This window comes from Clupea harengus, chromosome 10, assembly GCF_900700415.2.
Source record: "Clupea harengus chromosome 10, Ch_v2.0.2, whole genome shotgun sequence".
In the NCBI taxonomy this organism is placed as follows: domain Eukaryota; kingdom Metazoa; phylum Chordata; class Actinopteri; order Clupeiformes; family Clupeidae; genus Clupea; species Clupea harengus.
In genome coordinates, this window is record NC_045161.1 from 26,259,080 (window position 1) to 26,276,128 (window position 17,049).

Below are 17,049 nucleotides of genomic sequence, written 5' to 3' on the forward strand. Positions count from 1 at the left end.
ATTCATTCCATTTGCAAGTAGAGGTGTCAGCTCCTTTGCCAGGACTGAGAACCGAGACCCCGAACATTGGTCTCACACACTTCAATTCAGTTCAATTGAATTGTATTTATACAGCGCCAACACAATACAATTGTCTCAAGGCGCTTTACAGAGCCCAGTGCCTGAACTTGTATTCTATTCAGTGATAATATGAGTCATGTTTCAGTGGAAAGTTACTGCTGGGAGGGAGAGCCATAAAATGATACAATTCAGTGTCTCAGGGACAGGAACATAGCTAATCTTTTAAAACTCAGAGGAGTGGGTTCTGACCCAGATAAGAGTGGTTGGGAGTACAGTACCTGGGTTCTAGTGGTGAGAGCACTGAATCCAAGCCACCTTATCTCTCATCCATGGAATGTGTCAGCTCAGAAACACAGTCTAACTTCAACACACATGACACAGTACATTTTGTATGAACGACAATAAAGCACCTTTATTCTAACATGAGTAGATTGCTGATGTGGTCTTGCTTTTTTAGACCTGAAATCATGGGCTTGGAAATGTATTACCTCAAGAACACAAGAACCACACATTTACACACAGGGATTATTTGTTGCTCTGTGCACCAGAGCCTTAATAGACATAAAACCAACCTCCTCCAAAAACAAAACTACAAGAATGCCTTCTCCCACAGTTGAGCAAACTCACGGCGTACAGTGTGCAGTCAAATTTTGCATTTACATTTGTATGTTCAAATGTGTTATCCCAAGCATCATATAATAACATGAGTAGATTGTTGATGTGGTCGTTCAGATTTGAAACCATGGGCTTGAAAATTACCATAGCAACACTACAACCAGACATTTCCCCACTCTAAAATTGTTTTGATATGACTTTGATGTGATTATTTGTTGCTCTGTGTCCCACTATTTTAAAAGCAAAGCATGTTAAAAAAATTCACACTGCAAGTAGGCCCAAAAGGCCCATAAGATATAATTAAAAAGCTCAGAAAGCAATAATGAAATTAATTCAAGAATAAAATAATGAACAACTAAGCCTGGCTCATATTTCAAACCGTTGTTTAAATGAAGAACTCTATTAATGTTTTGGATTGCTGGGGGACCCTGTGAGCTCAAGGGACATACAGGGGCTCCAGTGCAGCTGTTTAATGTTCTTTTCATAAAGCACTGTTTCCCTAAGCATGTCACTGAAGTATAACCCCCCCCCCACACACACACACACACACACACACACACACACGCACACGCACACGCACACGCACACGCACACGCACACAAACACACACATACACTTATACAAGGTATCATGTCAGTTTACGTGAAACAGTTTTGCCAGTTTTTATCGTTCTCATTTCTAGTCTCCTAATACATAATGGGAAATACTCAGATTTGTATATGATTGTTATATTGTATATTTGCATGTTTTCATAGTCAAAATATGCTACATCTATGTTCCCACACATTACTGGAAGAGTCTGTATCTTCAGATTGTCAGCAGAAATATGAACTTGTGTGTTTAGCATGTGGCAGGAGCCTGGTTTCTTTGTAAGAAAGAGGAATGAGTCGGTAGAGAGGGTAAAAAAGGGCAGAAGATGACCAGAAAGAGAGAGAGAGAGAGAAAGCAGAGGGAGGCGATTTCTTGCACCTCGCAAAGACAGATGGAAAGCTCATGGGAGTCCTAGGCACTAGGACCCTGCAGGTGCAACTGTGATTTTTCAGTAATGTGCAGTGCAGTCGCATCAGCAGAAGCGGTACGGTTGGCTGCAGCAGCGTCCCTGACGCGGCGCGGCTACCCATCCTCAAACATCTGAAATCTAACGGATTGGTTTGCAGAGAGATAAAGTGTCTGTACTCTGAGAAGAGGAACACAGTGCTGATCACTGTTCGGGCACGACCGAGTCTGCCGTCATGGCCTCGTCCGTGAGTGGAACGGAGGAAGTGCGCGTGTCGGCGTTGACGCCCCTGAAGTTAGTGGGATTGGTGTGCATCTTCCTCGCGTTGTGCCTGGACGTAGGGGCTGTGTTGAGCCCAGCGTGGGTGACCGCGGATGATCAGTACTACCTGTCTCTTTGGGAGTCGTGCTGGAAGCCTGTTACCTCGGAAACCTGGCAGTGCAGCAGCACACTGGAGACGGGTGAGACCCGTTACTTGTAGCCTATACAATAGAAACGGGATTGCCACAATCCCATATCCCACAATCGTTTGTTGATAAAAATATAGATTTTCTGATAAAGAAAAAGTAATATTAGTATTTGTGCCTTGATGGTGATCTTCGTCCTTACGCTATTAATATGCATATGAATTCCACGATGACAAAGGGGCCCAGCGCTGTCTAATGACTGGTGCATCCCTACCACAGGCACTGCCTTTCTCCTCGTATTTTAAAATGAACCAAAGGGGCGAACCATTGTTTCTCTTTTGTCCTTGTTTTCCCGTTACCCTCCTCGGTTCTGAAGAGGGAAACTCAATATGTTTATTTGGCACCCTACATTATATTGTTCCAGAAAAACAAATATGTTTGCTAAATCAATCTGGTTCACAAGATTAACTTCAGGAGTTCACAAATCTCATGAATCTAGTAAAGAACTCGTGGCGAGTAGCCATGTCTTGCCATACAAAAGTTGTGGTGGATCTGTCCCGCGAATGATGTGGGAATGTTGTAGTGCGAGCGGCGATCCAGCTGGGGTTTCAGTCTGCTTTTGTTGCCCAGTAAAATGCGCCTTTGTTGAACTTGCCTCTCCGGCCAAGGAGCGGGGTTAACTTTGAGGAGCAACTCCCAAGAGGCCTTCATGTCGGGAGATTAGTTACCACGGAAACAAGTGGCGCATTCTACAAATGCAATTTCCCACAGAAAGAGAGACTTCCTTGCTTCACTTTTGCTCTGGAGTTTGTGTGGAAACAAACTGTGGTGGACTGCGACTGATGGTTTGCCTTGTACCTCATTTAGTTTTTCTACCAGTTAGACTATACTTTCTTATTTGCTTATCTGCGCTTTCACTGAGTTCATGGGCTGGTTGAACATCATTAGGACAACTCTTTTGTTCCACTTTCCTTGTCCTGGCATAAACTGACAAAGAACAGAATTGACTTCTTGTAAAGTGGGCCATTAATCCTTGTCAGCATTCGAGAAAAGATGCATAAGCAAAACAGCCCTTTCTTTCACTTTGGTCAGCTCGGTATTGATTCTAAGTCCTGCAATCAGTCTGCAGATATTCAGTACTTCCTGTGTGTCATGCACTGTACATTAAACAAATTTAATTAGCTTAGGAATTACCTGACATAAACTGATTGGCAGAATCTTGTTGGCGTCAATAATGTAGTCAGTGTATGGTTAAATTTGGTCTTGTGATATACCCAACCTAACATGGCACGGTCACTAAACAAAGTCCACGGTCAGGTAAACAAGACCCATGACACATTTGTATGCAGTCATGCATGCGCACAAAACATGCACTCGTACACACACACACACACACACACACTCTCACACACACACTCTCACACACACACACACACACACTCTCACACACTTAGACGTAAACGGACGAAAATAGAGCGGAGGGGCCAAGAGGTTGGGCAAGCTTCATGTGAGAGTGAGTCTGCAGAGAGGCAGGAATGTGGAGAGGCTGTGTAAGGCTGTCTTTGTGCGTATGGCGGCCCAGTGTGAGAGCGGGGTCAAATGTGGAGAGTGTGTGAGGGGCCGATAGCCCTACTCCCTGCCTCCCTCGGTCTGGGGAGAGGGGAAGAATGTGGAGGGAACATATCTTTGTGATGGAATTCGATCGCCGCTCTGTGACATTGACTCCCTCTCTTTCTCTCTTTCTCTCTTTCTCTCCTCTGCTCAGTCACTAGCTCTCGCTCTCTCTATGCTTTCTTCTTTGACTCCTCTCACTGCTCCAGTCTTACCTTCTCTCTGTCTTTCTTATTCCCTCTCTCTCTCTCTCTCTCTCTCTCTCCCTCTCTTTACTGGCTACTCCCCTTGATTGACTCGGATACAGAGTAGCCAGAGGGCGTTTAAAAATGAGCAGCTCCTGCAAGAAAATAGATTATAGTAATTAAAGTTTCGATTTAATCTCTTATCCACACTTCCATCTGTAATATGGGGGGGGGGGGGTCTAGATAAATATGGTTTGCGGAAGGCTCCACAAACCCAGTCTTCGAGGCAGGACTACATCAATCTCTGTAGTGGTGAAGTCCTCCTTGTTCTGGTTCGGAGTGGGGCCTGTGAGGTTTATAGAGAGGGCCAGGGTCATTCTCTGGGGGACCTCTCGTTACGAGGGCGAAAAAGCTTTAAGGAATGATGGCTCAGTTGTTTTTTCTTGTTTTTTTTTTTTCTCTCTCTCTGCCCCCTTTTTCCCTCTGGCTTCCTGCGATGACAGCTCCATTTTTAACTCTAAATCTTAAGCCTTATTTGGAAACGAAGCCTTGTTTATGTTCGGGGAACTGAGCAAGGGGGAATGGAACCGCACGGGAGGGAGAGCAGAAGCCTGTTGCTGAAACAGGCACATTTTCGCCGAGGCTCTGTGCATCCCTGAGCCCGTTCCTGCCTCTCTTTCTCTTTCTCTCTGCTGTGGGGAGCGCCTCAACCTCAGATCTACATAAATAATCAGAGCCGGATACCGACCATCTTTCCTCTGGTCTCGCCCTCCAAAACCACTATTTACATAAGCGTGCATGGGGGACTTTTATTTTATTAAACTGGTGCTCTCCTTTCTTTTTCTCTGCTTATTTTTCTGCATGTCTCTGCCCACTTCTCAGGTCGTCCTTCCCACACCCGGAAAGTCAACACAGGCCTTGCGGTGATCTGACATTATGATCCAGTGAAACTGCATACTGTACATTATGTCCATTGATTATTTTTTGTTCTTTTTTTATCCCGTCCTTACGCACATGGTCCATTGGGAGTCCTCACTGTTCCCAGGTTGTTAGGTACAGTGTGTCTCCTCTCTCCTCTCTCCCATCCCCCCCCCTGTCTCCCCCCCCCCCCCCCCCTCCCCATCAACTAGCCCCCCACCCCTCTTCTCCGCTCCCTCAGTCAGCACTCCTCTGAGGATTCAGTGCTATTTCTAGTTTCTGCTCTCCGGTTGAGTGTTTCAGAGTGCTTCTGAATGAAATGCCGAGACAGAGGGGGGTCTTTGACATCAGCCAGGAAATGGGGCATCCATTACAAGCTAAGGACATTCAGCTAGGCCTGGCAAAGGCAGCAAATAGGTGTGTGTGTGTGTTTACATTTACATTTAGTCATTTAGCAGACGCTTTTGTCCAAAGCGACGTACAAGGGAGAGAATATTCAAGCTACGAGCAATAGAACCTGGTGTAACAATAAATAAATAAATACTACTTTACATTAGAAATATAACAAAAATGAAATAAAAAGAAGGAAGGAGTGCAGAAGTGTAACTGCTGTAATTGCAAGTTACGCACTAGTCGAAGTGCCAGTTAGGACGGGAAGTGCTCTCTGAAGAGTTGGGTCTTCAAAAGCTTCTTAAAGGTAGAGAGGGACGCCCCTGCTCTGGTAGTGCTGGGTAGTTCATTCCACCAACGTGGAACTACAAATGAGAATAGTCTGGACTGCCGTACTTGCACAGACGGCAGTGCCAAACGACGCTCACTAGAAGAGCGCAGCATCCTGGGTGTAACATTTGCCCTTACAAGAGCATTTAGGTAGGTGGGAGCAGAACCATCGAGCACTCTGTGGGCAAGCATAAGTGACTTGAACTTAATGCGAGCAGCTACCGGCAGCCAGTGGAGCTCAATGAGTAGCGGGGTGACGTGTGCCCTCTTCGGTTGGTTGAACACCAGACGCGCCGCCGCGTTCTGGATCATTTGTAGTGGTTTCACCACGCAAGCCGGCAGGCCCGTTAGGAGGGCGTTGCAGTAATCAAGGCGTGAATTCACCAAGGTTTGCACCAGCAGCTGGGTGGCATACTGGGTTAGGTACGGCCTGATTTTGCGGATGTTGAATAGCGCAAAGCGGCAGGACCTAGAGACAGAGGCAATGTGGTCCGTGAAAGTCAGTTGGTCATCAATAATGACCCCGAGGTTTCTTGCTGTTTTGGATGGAACAAGAGACAAGGAGTCAGTATTGATGCTGATGTTGTGGTGGATGGCCTGTTTGGCTGGAAAGACCATCAGTTCCGTTTTGGCCAGGTTCAGCTGAAGGTGGTGGTTTTTCATCCATGTGGATATATCAGCAAGACAGTCCGAGATCCGCGCCGAGACAGTGGTGTCCTCAGGAGGGAAAGACAGAAACAGTTGAGTGTCATCGGCATAGCAATGATAGGAAAAACCATGCGAGCGGATGATAGGGCCCAGCGAAGTGGTGTAAATGGCAAAGAGAAGTGGTCCCATCACCGAGCCTTGGGGCACCCCTGTGGTAAGGTGGTGAGGTACAGACAGCTGACCTTGCCATGACACATTGAACGAGCGCCCAGTGAGGTACGATTCAAACCAGGAGTGCGCCTTGCCAGAAATGCCCATACTTGACAGTATGGACAGAAGGATGCGGTGGTTGACTGTATCAAACGCAGCTGATAAATCAAGCAGGACGAGAGCTGAGGATTGAGCTGCTGCTCTAGCTGTTTTCAAGGCCTCTGTCACAGACAACAGGGCTGTTTCGGTGGAGTGACCACTTTTGAATCCAGACTGGTTTGGATCGAGGAGATTGTTCCTTGCTAGGAACTCTGTGACCTGTTTGGAAGCTGCCCTCTCAATGGTTTTTGATAGGAGCGTGAGAAGTGAGACCGGTCGATAGTTTCCCACCTGAGTGGGATCGAGAGACGGCTTCTTGAGCAGCGGTGTTACCCGAGCCACTTTAAATGAAGAAGGGAATGTTCCAGAATTAAATGAAGCATTAATCACCTGTGTTATTGCCGGTAAGACGGCAGGCGATATGGCTTGAAGGATATTGGATGGGATGGGGTCCAGCGGGCATGTAGTTGGACGGCTACCTGTTAGGATTTTGGAGACCTCACTCTCGCTGAGAGGGGTGAAAGAAGGAAATGATGAGCCATTGACGGTTGCGCCCTTAGGGGGGGGAGACAGTTGGTCGAACTGTTTCCCGATGGCTGCCACTTTCTCTGTGAAAAAGGAAGCAAAGTTATCAGCAGTGAGGTTAGTAGCTGGGGGAGGAGGAGGAGGGTAGAGCAGAGTTTTGAAGGTGGAAAATAGTTTCCGAGCGTCAGTTGCACCGTTGATCTTGTCGTTGAAAAAAGTCTTCTTAGCAGCAGTGATGCTGGATGAGAAGGAGGCCAGCAGTGTCTGGTAGCTTGCAAGATCGTCCAGTGCTGCAGATTTGTGCCACTTTCTCTCAGCCGCTCTGAGATTGGAGCGCTGCGTTCGGAGGGTATCACTCAGCCACGAATGAGACTGGGTAGAACGAGCAGGTCTGGTGGAAAGTGGACACAAAGTATCCAAGCATGAGCTCAGAGTGGAGCAGAGTGATTCTGTGGCATCATCGACACCTAGTGAGGAGAAAGTGGATAAAGGTGGAAGAGCAGAAGAAACCAGAGAGGAAAAGTGGGTGGGAGAGAGGTTGCGGAGGTTGCGCCGGAACGAGACCATCGGAGGGGGGACAGAGGGTTGCTCAATGAGCCGAACATCGAAGCGAATGAAGAAGTGGTCCGAGCGATGCAGAGGGGTTACCGTTAGGTTGTCGGTGGTGCAGTTCCGAGCAAGGATGAGGTCAAGCTCTTTTCCTGCTTTGTGAGTTGGAGGAGTGGGGACCTGTTGTAGGTCGAACGAGTGAACCAGGGTCCGAAAGTCAGCTGAGTTGGGATTGTCTAGGTGGATGTTCATGTCGCCAAGGATGAGTGTTGGACACTCCTGTTCAGGGATGGATGACAGCAGGGTGTCCAGCTCATGGACGAAATCACCCTGTTGTCCTGGTGGACGGTAGATAACAATCACATAAGTTTTAACAGGAGCAGTTACCATAATTGCATGATATTCAAAGGAGGCATACCTGTTTGAAGGCAGCAGTGGAGTGAATTTCCAGTTGTCTGAAATCAGCAGCCCCGTCCCACCTCCACGACCAGATGGCCGGGGAGTATGGGAGAAGGCATAGTTGGTGGAGAGTGCTGCCGGGGTAGCATTGTTTTCAGGTGTGATCCATGTCTCCGTGAGAGCTAAGAGCCCTAGGGAGAGGTGGTTGGCATAACCTGTGTGTGTGTGTGTGTGTGTGTGTGTGTGTGTGTGAGAGAGAGAAAGGGAGAGACCTAGTGAGAGTGAGTGGAGGTGAGTGCGTTTTATCTTTACAGCAGGTGTTCGTGGATGTTGCACGGCCTCTTTATCTAATACGTTGACAAATCCTTTCCTGTCTTTTATCCTCGTCAGCGCACAAGTTGGGTTCCTAATCCATACAAAGTCGGCACATACTTCAAACCTGAGCGTGCGGCTTTCTTCCACTCACCTACAGATTCCACCCTGTGTCTGCTTATTTCTGCCATTTCCTGTCGTGTTTGTACTGAATGACAGACTTTGAGGGGGCTGAGTAGTTCCCAAAGAGTGGGCACAGACTGAAACAGTGTAACTCTTTTACTCTAGCTGACTCTCTCTTTGTCTGTGTTGTTGTGTTTCTGCCCTTCTCTCATTTAGACTGGCAGATTGCCACACTGGCCTTGTTGCTTGGTGGAGCCGCTCTCATTCTTTTCTCTTTCTTGGTGGCTCTGGTGTCAGTTTGTATTGGATCAAGGAGACGATTCTACAGGCCTGTTGCTGTGATGCTGTTTGCTGCAGGTACTTCACACACACACACACACACACTTTCTCTGTCTCGCTCTCTCTCTCTCTCACACGCACGCACACGGACGCTCACACACACACACACACACACACACACACACACAGCTGTGATGCTGCTTGCTGCAGGTACTTCACACAAACGCTTTCTCTCTCTCTCGCTCTCTCTCTCTCTCACACGCACGCACACACACACACACACACAGACCTGTTTCCTGGTAAGAACATGAGTTTTCTAGATGCCAAATAGCAGCCTGATGGATCCCGGGGAGGACTAATAGAACAAATGATCCATTGACATCCCAGGAAAGGGGAAATGCGTCACAATTTCCACTTCTTTAAAGCACTATAACAGCTGCTTCACATTTCAATTATGTTTTTAGAATACATGGGATGCTTTTTATAGATTTGTAGAGGATTGTGTCTGTCACTCAGATGATCCCTCAGCACTAAAATGAGATTGTGGTATTCTTGCTTTGGTTTGAGTTGTGTGTGTGTGTGTGTAATTCTGTGTGTTCACAGTGGTCCTTCAAGCGTGCAGTTTGGTCCTCTATCCCATCAAGTTCATTGAGACCATCAGCTTGAGAATATACCACGAGTTCAACTGGGGTTACGGCCTTGCCTGGGGCGCCACTATTTTCTCCTTCGGGGGGGCCATCCTGTACTGCCTGAACCCCAAGAACTATGAAGACTACTACTAATCCCGCTCGACGACTAGAATGCCTTCAGCACACCCCGGTGTTCTCCACTGTGTTTGACAATAGCGGCTCCTGCACTGAACTGTTATTTTCTCCCCCTCTTTGCAGAACTGATGATGACCTTATGAACACACATGCACGCACCTACACACGTAGATACACACACACACACACACACACACACACACACACAGGATCACACAGAATTTGCAGAATGGTGCAGACTTCACTAATGTGTGGACTTTGATGAGAAAGTGAGAGTGTGTTTTCCAGTCTCCCATTTGACAGCTCCAATCATCTTCAGCCTATCTTGTACTCATATCATTCTATCGACTCATTATCATTCTCTAAATCTATCATTCAATTAAAAGGTATCATTACACACAGCTATCAAACCAAGTTGGTCTATCATTTTTCTCCTTTCATTTCATTACATTTCTTTCTCTGTTCAATTTCCAGACCAACCATACATCATTCTCAATAATTACTCAAGGATTCATCTCTTTGACATGTTGCCGTATGGACTTGACTGTAATGACATTCTGTAACTGAACATACACTCAAAGAAAGTTATCACATTTCAGTTCTGTGGATGCAGAATATTGCTGCCCAAAAAAAAGTGTTACCAGTGGAATCCTGTTCCTCACTAGCATACAAGTGTGTCATGAAGGTGTCAGTGGATTACTGTACTGCATGCAGTAGCAGAATTCTATGGATTGTTGCGCCATCACAGTGTGTTAAGTTAGGATAGAAGATGTTGTAGCAGAGGTTGTCTCTCCATGGAGTCAGAGAATTGAGAGGATGACAAAAGAGACTTGACTGAGACGGGGTCCCTGTTGAGGGGACCCGATGGTGTTTCCATACCCAACAGGTATGATCTCGACAGTTCCAGAATGAGATGAGGGAGTATGAGACTGAGAGTGCGAAAGCATTTTTGAAGTCCTGAAAGTCTTTTACTGAAGCATTTAAGATAACCCTCACTCTAAACAGCCCCCCCCCCCACACACACCAGGCACGTACACACCATCCTGATGTGTTTAGTTACAGCTATAGCGGTCAGATCACTGATATGAAGTTGTTTACATTGTCATCATGCTGAGTATTGCCCACTCCCCTGGCACATCCTACCAGTTTGTGGAACCGCACTAAGAGGCTACGCTACCGCTGATGCTCTTTACAGTAGTGGCAATGAGGAACTTTAACTGACAGTACCGTAGCGTAGTACTCAGGAGAAGCCGCGTGTCATTGCAGCACTACAGCTAGCCGAGTGGCCGGTCTCCGAAAGTTTGTGAGGCTAGCGGTGGTTTCCTCCACTGACACGCGTGTTTCAACTCGTCTTCTAAAAAAAGAAAAAGGTTCTCCTTAGACAAATAGGATTTAGCATTGTAGAACAGAGATATTGTTGTTTATAGCCAAGCCTTGGTAATAGACTAGTTTCTGATCTATATAAACGAAGTTATACTTGTCATGAATATCGATAGGTAGATGATGAGCAGAATTTAGATAAGCGTTTGTTAGCCTTGTCAAATAGAGTGCATGTGTATGTAGGTGTGCAAGAGAGAATGCTGAACTATGAGTGTGTATGTGTGTGAATGCTTGTATGTGTTCGGCTAAGGCCCCTTTATGCTCTGTCCGTGCAGTCGTGGTTTCAGACACTGGTTTCGATACTAACACAATAAACAGGTGAACAGACTGAATGCTTTTCTTCATCACTGGGTAGGGAGTGGAAGGGACACACACACACGCTTCACAGGTGTGAAGGAAGGAACTTAGAATCAGCTTAATGAAAAGGATCTGAGGAAGCAGAAGACTGGAAGGAAGAGGCTGCACAAAAGAAAAGAGGAGATGGAGATGCTGTGACGTCCTTTTCACAGAGAAAACAAGATACCATCCGGAACGTCACATCCCCCCCGACTGAAGAGGGCAAGACTACAATCAGGTGTCACAGAGAATCAGCTCCTTTATTTTATTACATACAGCAAGTTGAGGCATTTGCACAGGAAATCAACATATTTAACACAGAATACAGTGTGGCATAGTATGCATAAAAGTACCAGGTATATATTTTATACACAAGTCTCTTAGTGTTCTTCATTCAATGAGAGGAGCTCTTATGCAGAGCAAGTACAGTGTAAAGTCTACATAATATATCTTTCAGACCCCTGCTGTTTGTCAAAATATTGTCCCACTCTTAGAGGAGCGATGCCCCGCACTTGCTGTGGTTGGGGCTTCATGTGTGTAAACACAACAGTTTCATTCTGCATGGAATGCTAGATCGGTAAACCACGCCTCTTTCGCCTCCAAAGGCTCCGCCCCTTTGTAAACTCCTCTTATCCATGGCTGATCACTCCCTTTCTGCCTTTCTTGTCTTTTACTCGTTTGTACATGGACACAGTCTCCCACCTCCCTCTTTAAAGCATCACCGTCCTCCAATGGATATCACAGGTAAGTGCAGGAAGCTCCTCTGAGGGGGGGGGGGGGTTCAATGGAGTGGCTCTTCCTTAGAAAGGAGGGAGGGGGGTGGGGAGGGGCTCAGTTATTGCTGGGCTTGAAAGAGGAATTTAGGGATGGGGAGACAAAAAGGGAAAGGGGAGGGTCTCAAGTGTCTCTGAATAACAATCAGTAGGACCCCCGGAAAAGTGGCATGATGAGATTGACGATTAGTTAGGGCTGTAGAAGATTTGGGAGCAGGGGGCAGTCTCATCGATTGATCGATCATTTGATCAACTGATGGCACGCCAGGCAGGGGACGGGAAGATGGGAGGGTCGTGGCATGGCGTGCTGTGGCGTGACATCGCGTGGCGCCGCCGTAGGGCTCAGGTGTAGCGCGGCATCTCACACTGCTCGCAGCGGTTGAGCGCCGGGTGGTTGAGAAAGGTGCAGCTGTCACAGTTCCACTGGGCTCCTTCAAAGTCCTCGTCCCTCTGGACTCTCGGCGCTGGTCTGGAAGGCTCTGAAAAAAAAATTAAAGTAAAAGTTTACATATTGGATTGTATAAAGTGCGGCTGTTCACTTTTTTTCTGTGTGACTCCTGCTGCGCCTTCCCAGAGGCGAAATTTGCCTATAAGGACTTTGGCACAGGTCAACGAACCCAACCTTGTATGAGAAAACCAAGTCATGCTGATGGTCTGTTGCATAACAGAAATCACCAACATGCTCATTTGCTACAAGGTCCAAAAGGGATTTGCCATAATAGTGCAACAATGATAAAGCCTGGAGATGCCAGCAGTGGAACAGAAGTAAAGATTCCTGCCCAACTTACTGTGTCTGAGTACTCTTGAACATTTCAGTCAGACACTTATGACGAGAGGAACGGGTATAATAACTTTAGGTTTGTGTGTCAACATTGCGTTGATGTAGCTTATATTTTCACATAAGTATTTATGGCCATCCAAAATGAAAAAGGCAAAGTAAGGAAAGAGAGACTATTTCGCTGAGGTGGGAAACTAACCTTTCTTAGCGGGTTTTGGTGGTACCACTGGACCGGGCTGAATGTTGTCATAGAAGTTGTTATTGCCTTTCGGATCAAACTTCCCTGTAAAAAAAAAAACAGAGTAGAGTTCTCCAGCAAGCCAAAATACTTATAAAACACCCAGTCAAAACAGCTGGGTGTACACAAATGGAACAGATTAGCATTTTAAAAGAGGGGAAGTATCCCAGGAAGCAGATGACCTTGGAACCGATTTTTGGCCGGATTGGGTCTGAGGCAGCCCAGGGTTAAATCTATTCCAGTGTCAGCTAATAGACATTAGGGCTGTCAACGAATATTCTAAATTCGAATATATATTCGAATAGTTGTTAAAAACAGAATTTCGAATGTGAAAATTAATATTCGAATGTAAAAAAAAAAAAAAAAAAAACACTGCAGCGGCAGCAACTTTGCGGGTGGGCGCGCGCCTGATGTCAGGGACAAGTCACAGGAGTCGCACTGTCTGGCACAGCATCACTGCTGACAGTTGACTTGCGAGATGCAGAAAGTGCAGAACCCAGCTTGACTGCAGCAGAGAGAGTGATTGTAACCCCCAAAAATCTAAAGATTGATGTCTGGAAATATTTAGGATTTGGGTCAGTTGATGGTAAACTTGTTGAGCCTACAGCTTAAGTAGTGTGTAAACGGTGTAAGCTAGAGTTAGCTTACCATTCAACAACTAGCAACTTGAGGCTACATCTCCACATTTTGGAATGTGTTGCTAGTGTTGTTGGAGTTGCTAGTTGTTGAATGGTAAGCTAACTCTAGCTTACACACTACCTTAGCTGTAGGCTCAACAAGTTTACCATCAACTGACCAAAATCCGAAATATTTCCAGACATCACTCTTTAGATTTCTGGAGGTTACAATCACTTTCTCTGCTGCAGTGAATATGGCATTATACGTGGAACTTCAGCGAAAAAGCCACGTCTGGATACATATGTTGCGCCGTCCCGCTGCGGAGACAGCAAGATGATAACTATATTCTGTGTTGTGTGACGTTTGATAATGACAGCTCTTAATTATGAAAAGTTGACTACTAGGACGGCTATATTAATGCCAGTGGGCTAGCCTAATGTTGGTAGTGAAATACTGCGGTCGGTATGCGCATCGTTGTGTTTTGTGATACATTGGCCTGTCTGAGTGTGTGATGGGAGTATGAGGCTGTGAGCGAACTATAGTTTGTAACATAACCAAGTCACGCATGGAGCAGGGTTCCAGATGCTTTGCCTTGTGCATTGTCATATCTATAACTAGCCTACTGGTACGTAAAAAAGGAGAGCCCACCCGCGAAAATCATGTGTGCGCTAACAATTGTCTGGCGCCAGGTCTGGGTAGGAGGCATGTTGTTCCCGGGATATTGTATTTAGTTAGATGGTCCGCGAGTTTTTTTTTTATTGGCTAAGTGGTCGGTCTGAAAAAGTTAGAGAAACACTGCTATAACAGCACCTAACATGATCAAATGCGTGTAGGTAATATGCAAATAAATTACCTATACAAGTAGTTATGTCTCGTTGTATTAATGTGTCCTGTTATTGACGTGCCTAATGCGCAAACAGATATTCGAATATGTTCGAATATATGTGTTTTTTTTAATGGAATATTCGAACGTCAATTTTTAGCAATTTTGACAGCTCTAATAGACATACTTACAGTCCTATGGGTTTGGGCAAAATGGAGGGGTTGACCACAAATGGAATAAGAGGAAAACAAATGAAAGAGATAAAACGCTGGGAGACCAAAACTGGAAATGCATGTCCTAATCTTGCAAAGAGTAAACTTAAAAAATGAAATGGGGAACAGAAATTCAATTCGAAAAGCAGAACTGCATAAGCACAAGATGGAAGTAGCTTCATCTACCAACACTTATCTGCTAACCATTCACCATCAACCCCAGTTCCTGTGAAATTCGGTTGAGCCACGTTCAGGCGTTCGAGGGCGGTTTCTGCCTCACATGCAAAAGACGTTAGGACAGAGTGGACGGCACATTCAGTACCTCTAGACTGCAGGTCTGTCTCCTTCAAGGTGCAATCAATGTCAATCTGGAGCTGTCTGTTTAAGGTGCGCAGTCTGGTCATCTCTTCAGGCTGTTCCAACACACACACACACACACACACACACACACACACACACACAGACACACACACAGACAGTAATTTATCCTGTACAAATGCTTTGAGAAAATGCCAAAAAGAACACTCTTGTTCATGAACTTACTCAACAATACCCTTAAAACAAGGGTTTTAAAATCCGAGCTGCTTTTACCATACAGAGTGTCTTGTAAGTCTTGGAAATTCAGAGAGGAACAGCAGTTACATTAAGTTTACATTCTTTGTCCTTCAATGATAAAGTATAAAAGACAACCCTTTAGGAACTGTTTATGAGGATACTGTATTTATACACCCAAAGACAGTTTAGTTCAGAGACGGTCATGCAGGAATGTGCATGCATTTTTACACAAATTACTATTTGGCTATTGCGGTTTTTCCAAATATCAATACCACCTTTGACCAGCTTCTGGGCTTATTTTCTTGTTCTTTGAAGTATATCTATTAAAGGTGTCTCATAATCTAACGAGTAATGAGATGTCAAGTCAACAAAAAGGATCGAGTCACGTTGATTAAGATGACAATGACAAATAGTAAGTCAAACTTCCATAACTAAATGCCCTCCAAACATGCATTTACCCTGGGGGTGAGGCTGGTGCTGTTGACTCTCCTGAATCGTCTCTGCAAAGCATCATACTCCATGTCATTGACTTCAGCCTTCAGCCTCTCCAGCTTCTGCTGCTCCATGCACAGCTCCTTCAGCAGGCGCTCCATGCGGGCCCTCTGGTGCAGCAAGAGAGCTACAGGAGGGAAGGCGTGGGAAAGCACAGGGAACAGGGGAAGTCACATTTATGTGGGGTGTAGTCATTTATGGACACCTACATAATAAAAAAAAAAAAAACATGCATGCATGCATGCTGAAGGAATCAGAATTTAAGGTTCAGAGTAAATAAGGATATGCCAAAGTCAATAATTTAATGTATCTTATACCTAGTTGTAATTGTTACATTAATTTGGAGATGTGTGAAATGTAAAACTTCTGATGTGTATTCTGGACCTGCCCTGCATGAGGTGTGAGATAGCTCTCACTTCCTCCCCGGCCAGGTCATAGTATCTGAGGTGCCTGGGCCTCATGAAGACTGCTTTTTTAGTTCTTTGATCATGGCTGGAGATCTTACACCAGGGTAATAATTTGATACATATTCATGAAGGGATGGAGCTATGGGGTGACACCCCTTGTTTTAGGAAAAGGATAAAAGTCTGTATTGTCATAATGGCAGACAGAAGAGAGGTGGATCCTTCGAAGTGAAATCTAAGTCTCTCTCCTCTGGTGTACATCATTGCAAGATTAAACCTGAATCTTTGGCTGATCATACCTCAGACCGAGTCTCCGATATATGGTATAAAATGAATACCATCAACGCACGCACAAAGACACACACACACACTCACACAGACAAACAAACACACACACACACACACACACACACACACACACACACACACACACACACACACACACACACACACACACACTCATATGAGTGTACATGTGGATGGCCGTACCCTGGGTGTATGCATAGTCATCAGAGCCCGAGCTGGAGCGGCGCGTCATGCGATTGATGTGGCTGGCGATGCCGGCCGTGATGGGCAGGATGGGAGGAGGGGCCCCGTGGCGATCGCCCTGATCCACGATGTTGAGGAGCGGCTCAGCCTCCACCGGCGGGGAGCCGGCGGGTCTGTGTGGATGCCCCGAGGACACTTTGATCTTGAAGTAGGCAGAGCTGGCGGGCTGCGGGGAGGAGGCTGGCCGGGGCCGCTGCGGGCCCTGGTGAAGGTACACCCCGTGATGGAAGGTCGTACCCGCGGGACCCGTCATGCTGATGGCCCGTGACGGGGAGCCGGGCGACGGGCTGGTGGCCATGTAGTAGGACGGACCCTGGGGATTGTGGACTGGGGAGTTGCTGCGTGGCCGCGGCCCTTCCAGTGTGATCTCAATCTGGTTCTTCAGGGAGCTCTTGGAGAGGTAGGGTCGGTAGGACATGGTGGGCTGCTGGGGCTGCTGGTAGGGCATGTTCTGGAGGTTCGGAGGGCTT

At 46.3% G+C, this 17,049-nt stretch overlaps 2 protein-coding genes across 3 annotated transcripts; one reads left to right on the top strand and one right to left on the bottom strand.

The window, feature by feature from the left end:
- The first annotated feature begins 1,692 nt into the window (after positions 1 to 1,692).
- tmem47 (transmembrane protein 47) lies at positions 1,693 to 9,822 on the top strand. Of its 2 annotated transcripts, XM_042708943.1 has the most exons (4): positions 1,693 to 2,133; positions 8,595 to 8,735; positions 9,261 to 9,456; positions 9,488 to 9,822. In XM_042708943.1, the coding sequence occupies exons 1-3, from the start codon at positions 1,908 to 1,910 to the stop codon at positions 9,437 to 9,439; spliced, it is 546 nt and encodes a 181-aa protein (XP_042564877.1). In that variant the 5' UTR covers positions 1,693 to 1,907; the 3' UTR covers positions 9,440 to 9,456; positions 9,488 to 9,822. The 2 variants fall into 2 exon arrangements, with proteins under 2 accessions (XP_042564877.1, XP_012677139.1); XM_012821685.3 differs by having other exon boundaries at positions 1,695 to 2,133; positions 9,261 to 9,822.
- A 1,551-nt stretch (positions 9,823 to 11,373) lies between these two features.
- tab3 (TGF-beta activated kinase 1 (MAP3K7) binding protein 3) lies at positions 11,374 to 17,043 on the bottom strand. Its single transcript, XM_031574606.2, has 5 exons — positions 16,520 to 17,043; positions 15,593 to 15,753; positions 14,902 to 14,992; positions 12,888 to 12,971; positions 11,374 to 12,389 (listed from the first exon to the last, which is right to left on the bottom strand). Exons 1-5 carry the CDS (start codon positions 17,025 to 17,027, stop codon positions 12,253 to 12,255), a joined length of 981 nt encoding a protein of 326 aa, XP_031430466.1. The 5' UTR covers positions 17,028 to 17,043; the 3' UTR covers positions 11,374 to 12,252.
- Between the last annotated feature and the right edge of the window lie 6 nt (positions 17,044 to 17,049).

Coding starts and splice junctions, on each gene's coding strand:
- tab3 (XM_031574606.2), bottom strand. CDS start 17,027: ATGCCCTACCAGCAGCCCCAGCAGCCCACCATGTCCTACCGACCCTAC. Junction 15,754..16,519: donor TGACTATGCATACACCCAGG/GTACGGCCATCC, acceptor TCCCTCCTGTAG/CTCTCTTGCTGCACCAGAGG. Junction 12,390..12,887: donor ACCAAAACCCGCTAAGAAAG/GTTAGTTTCCCA, acceptor TTTTTTTTTCAG/AGCCTTCCAGACCAGCGCCG.
- tmem47 (XM_042708943.1), top strand. CDS start 1,908: ATGGCCTCGTCCGTGAGTGGAACGGAGGAAGTGCGCGTGTCGGCGTTG. Junction 2,134..8,594: donor CAGCAGCACACTGGAGACGG/GTGAGACCCGTT, acceptor TCTCTCATTTAG/ACTGGCAGATTGCCACACTG. Junction 8,736..9,260: donor TGTGATGCTGTTTGCTGCAG/GTACTTCACACA, acceptor GTGTGTTCACAG/TGGTCCTTCAAGCGTGCAGT.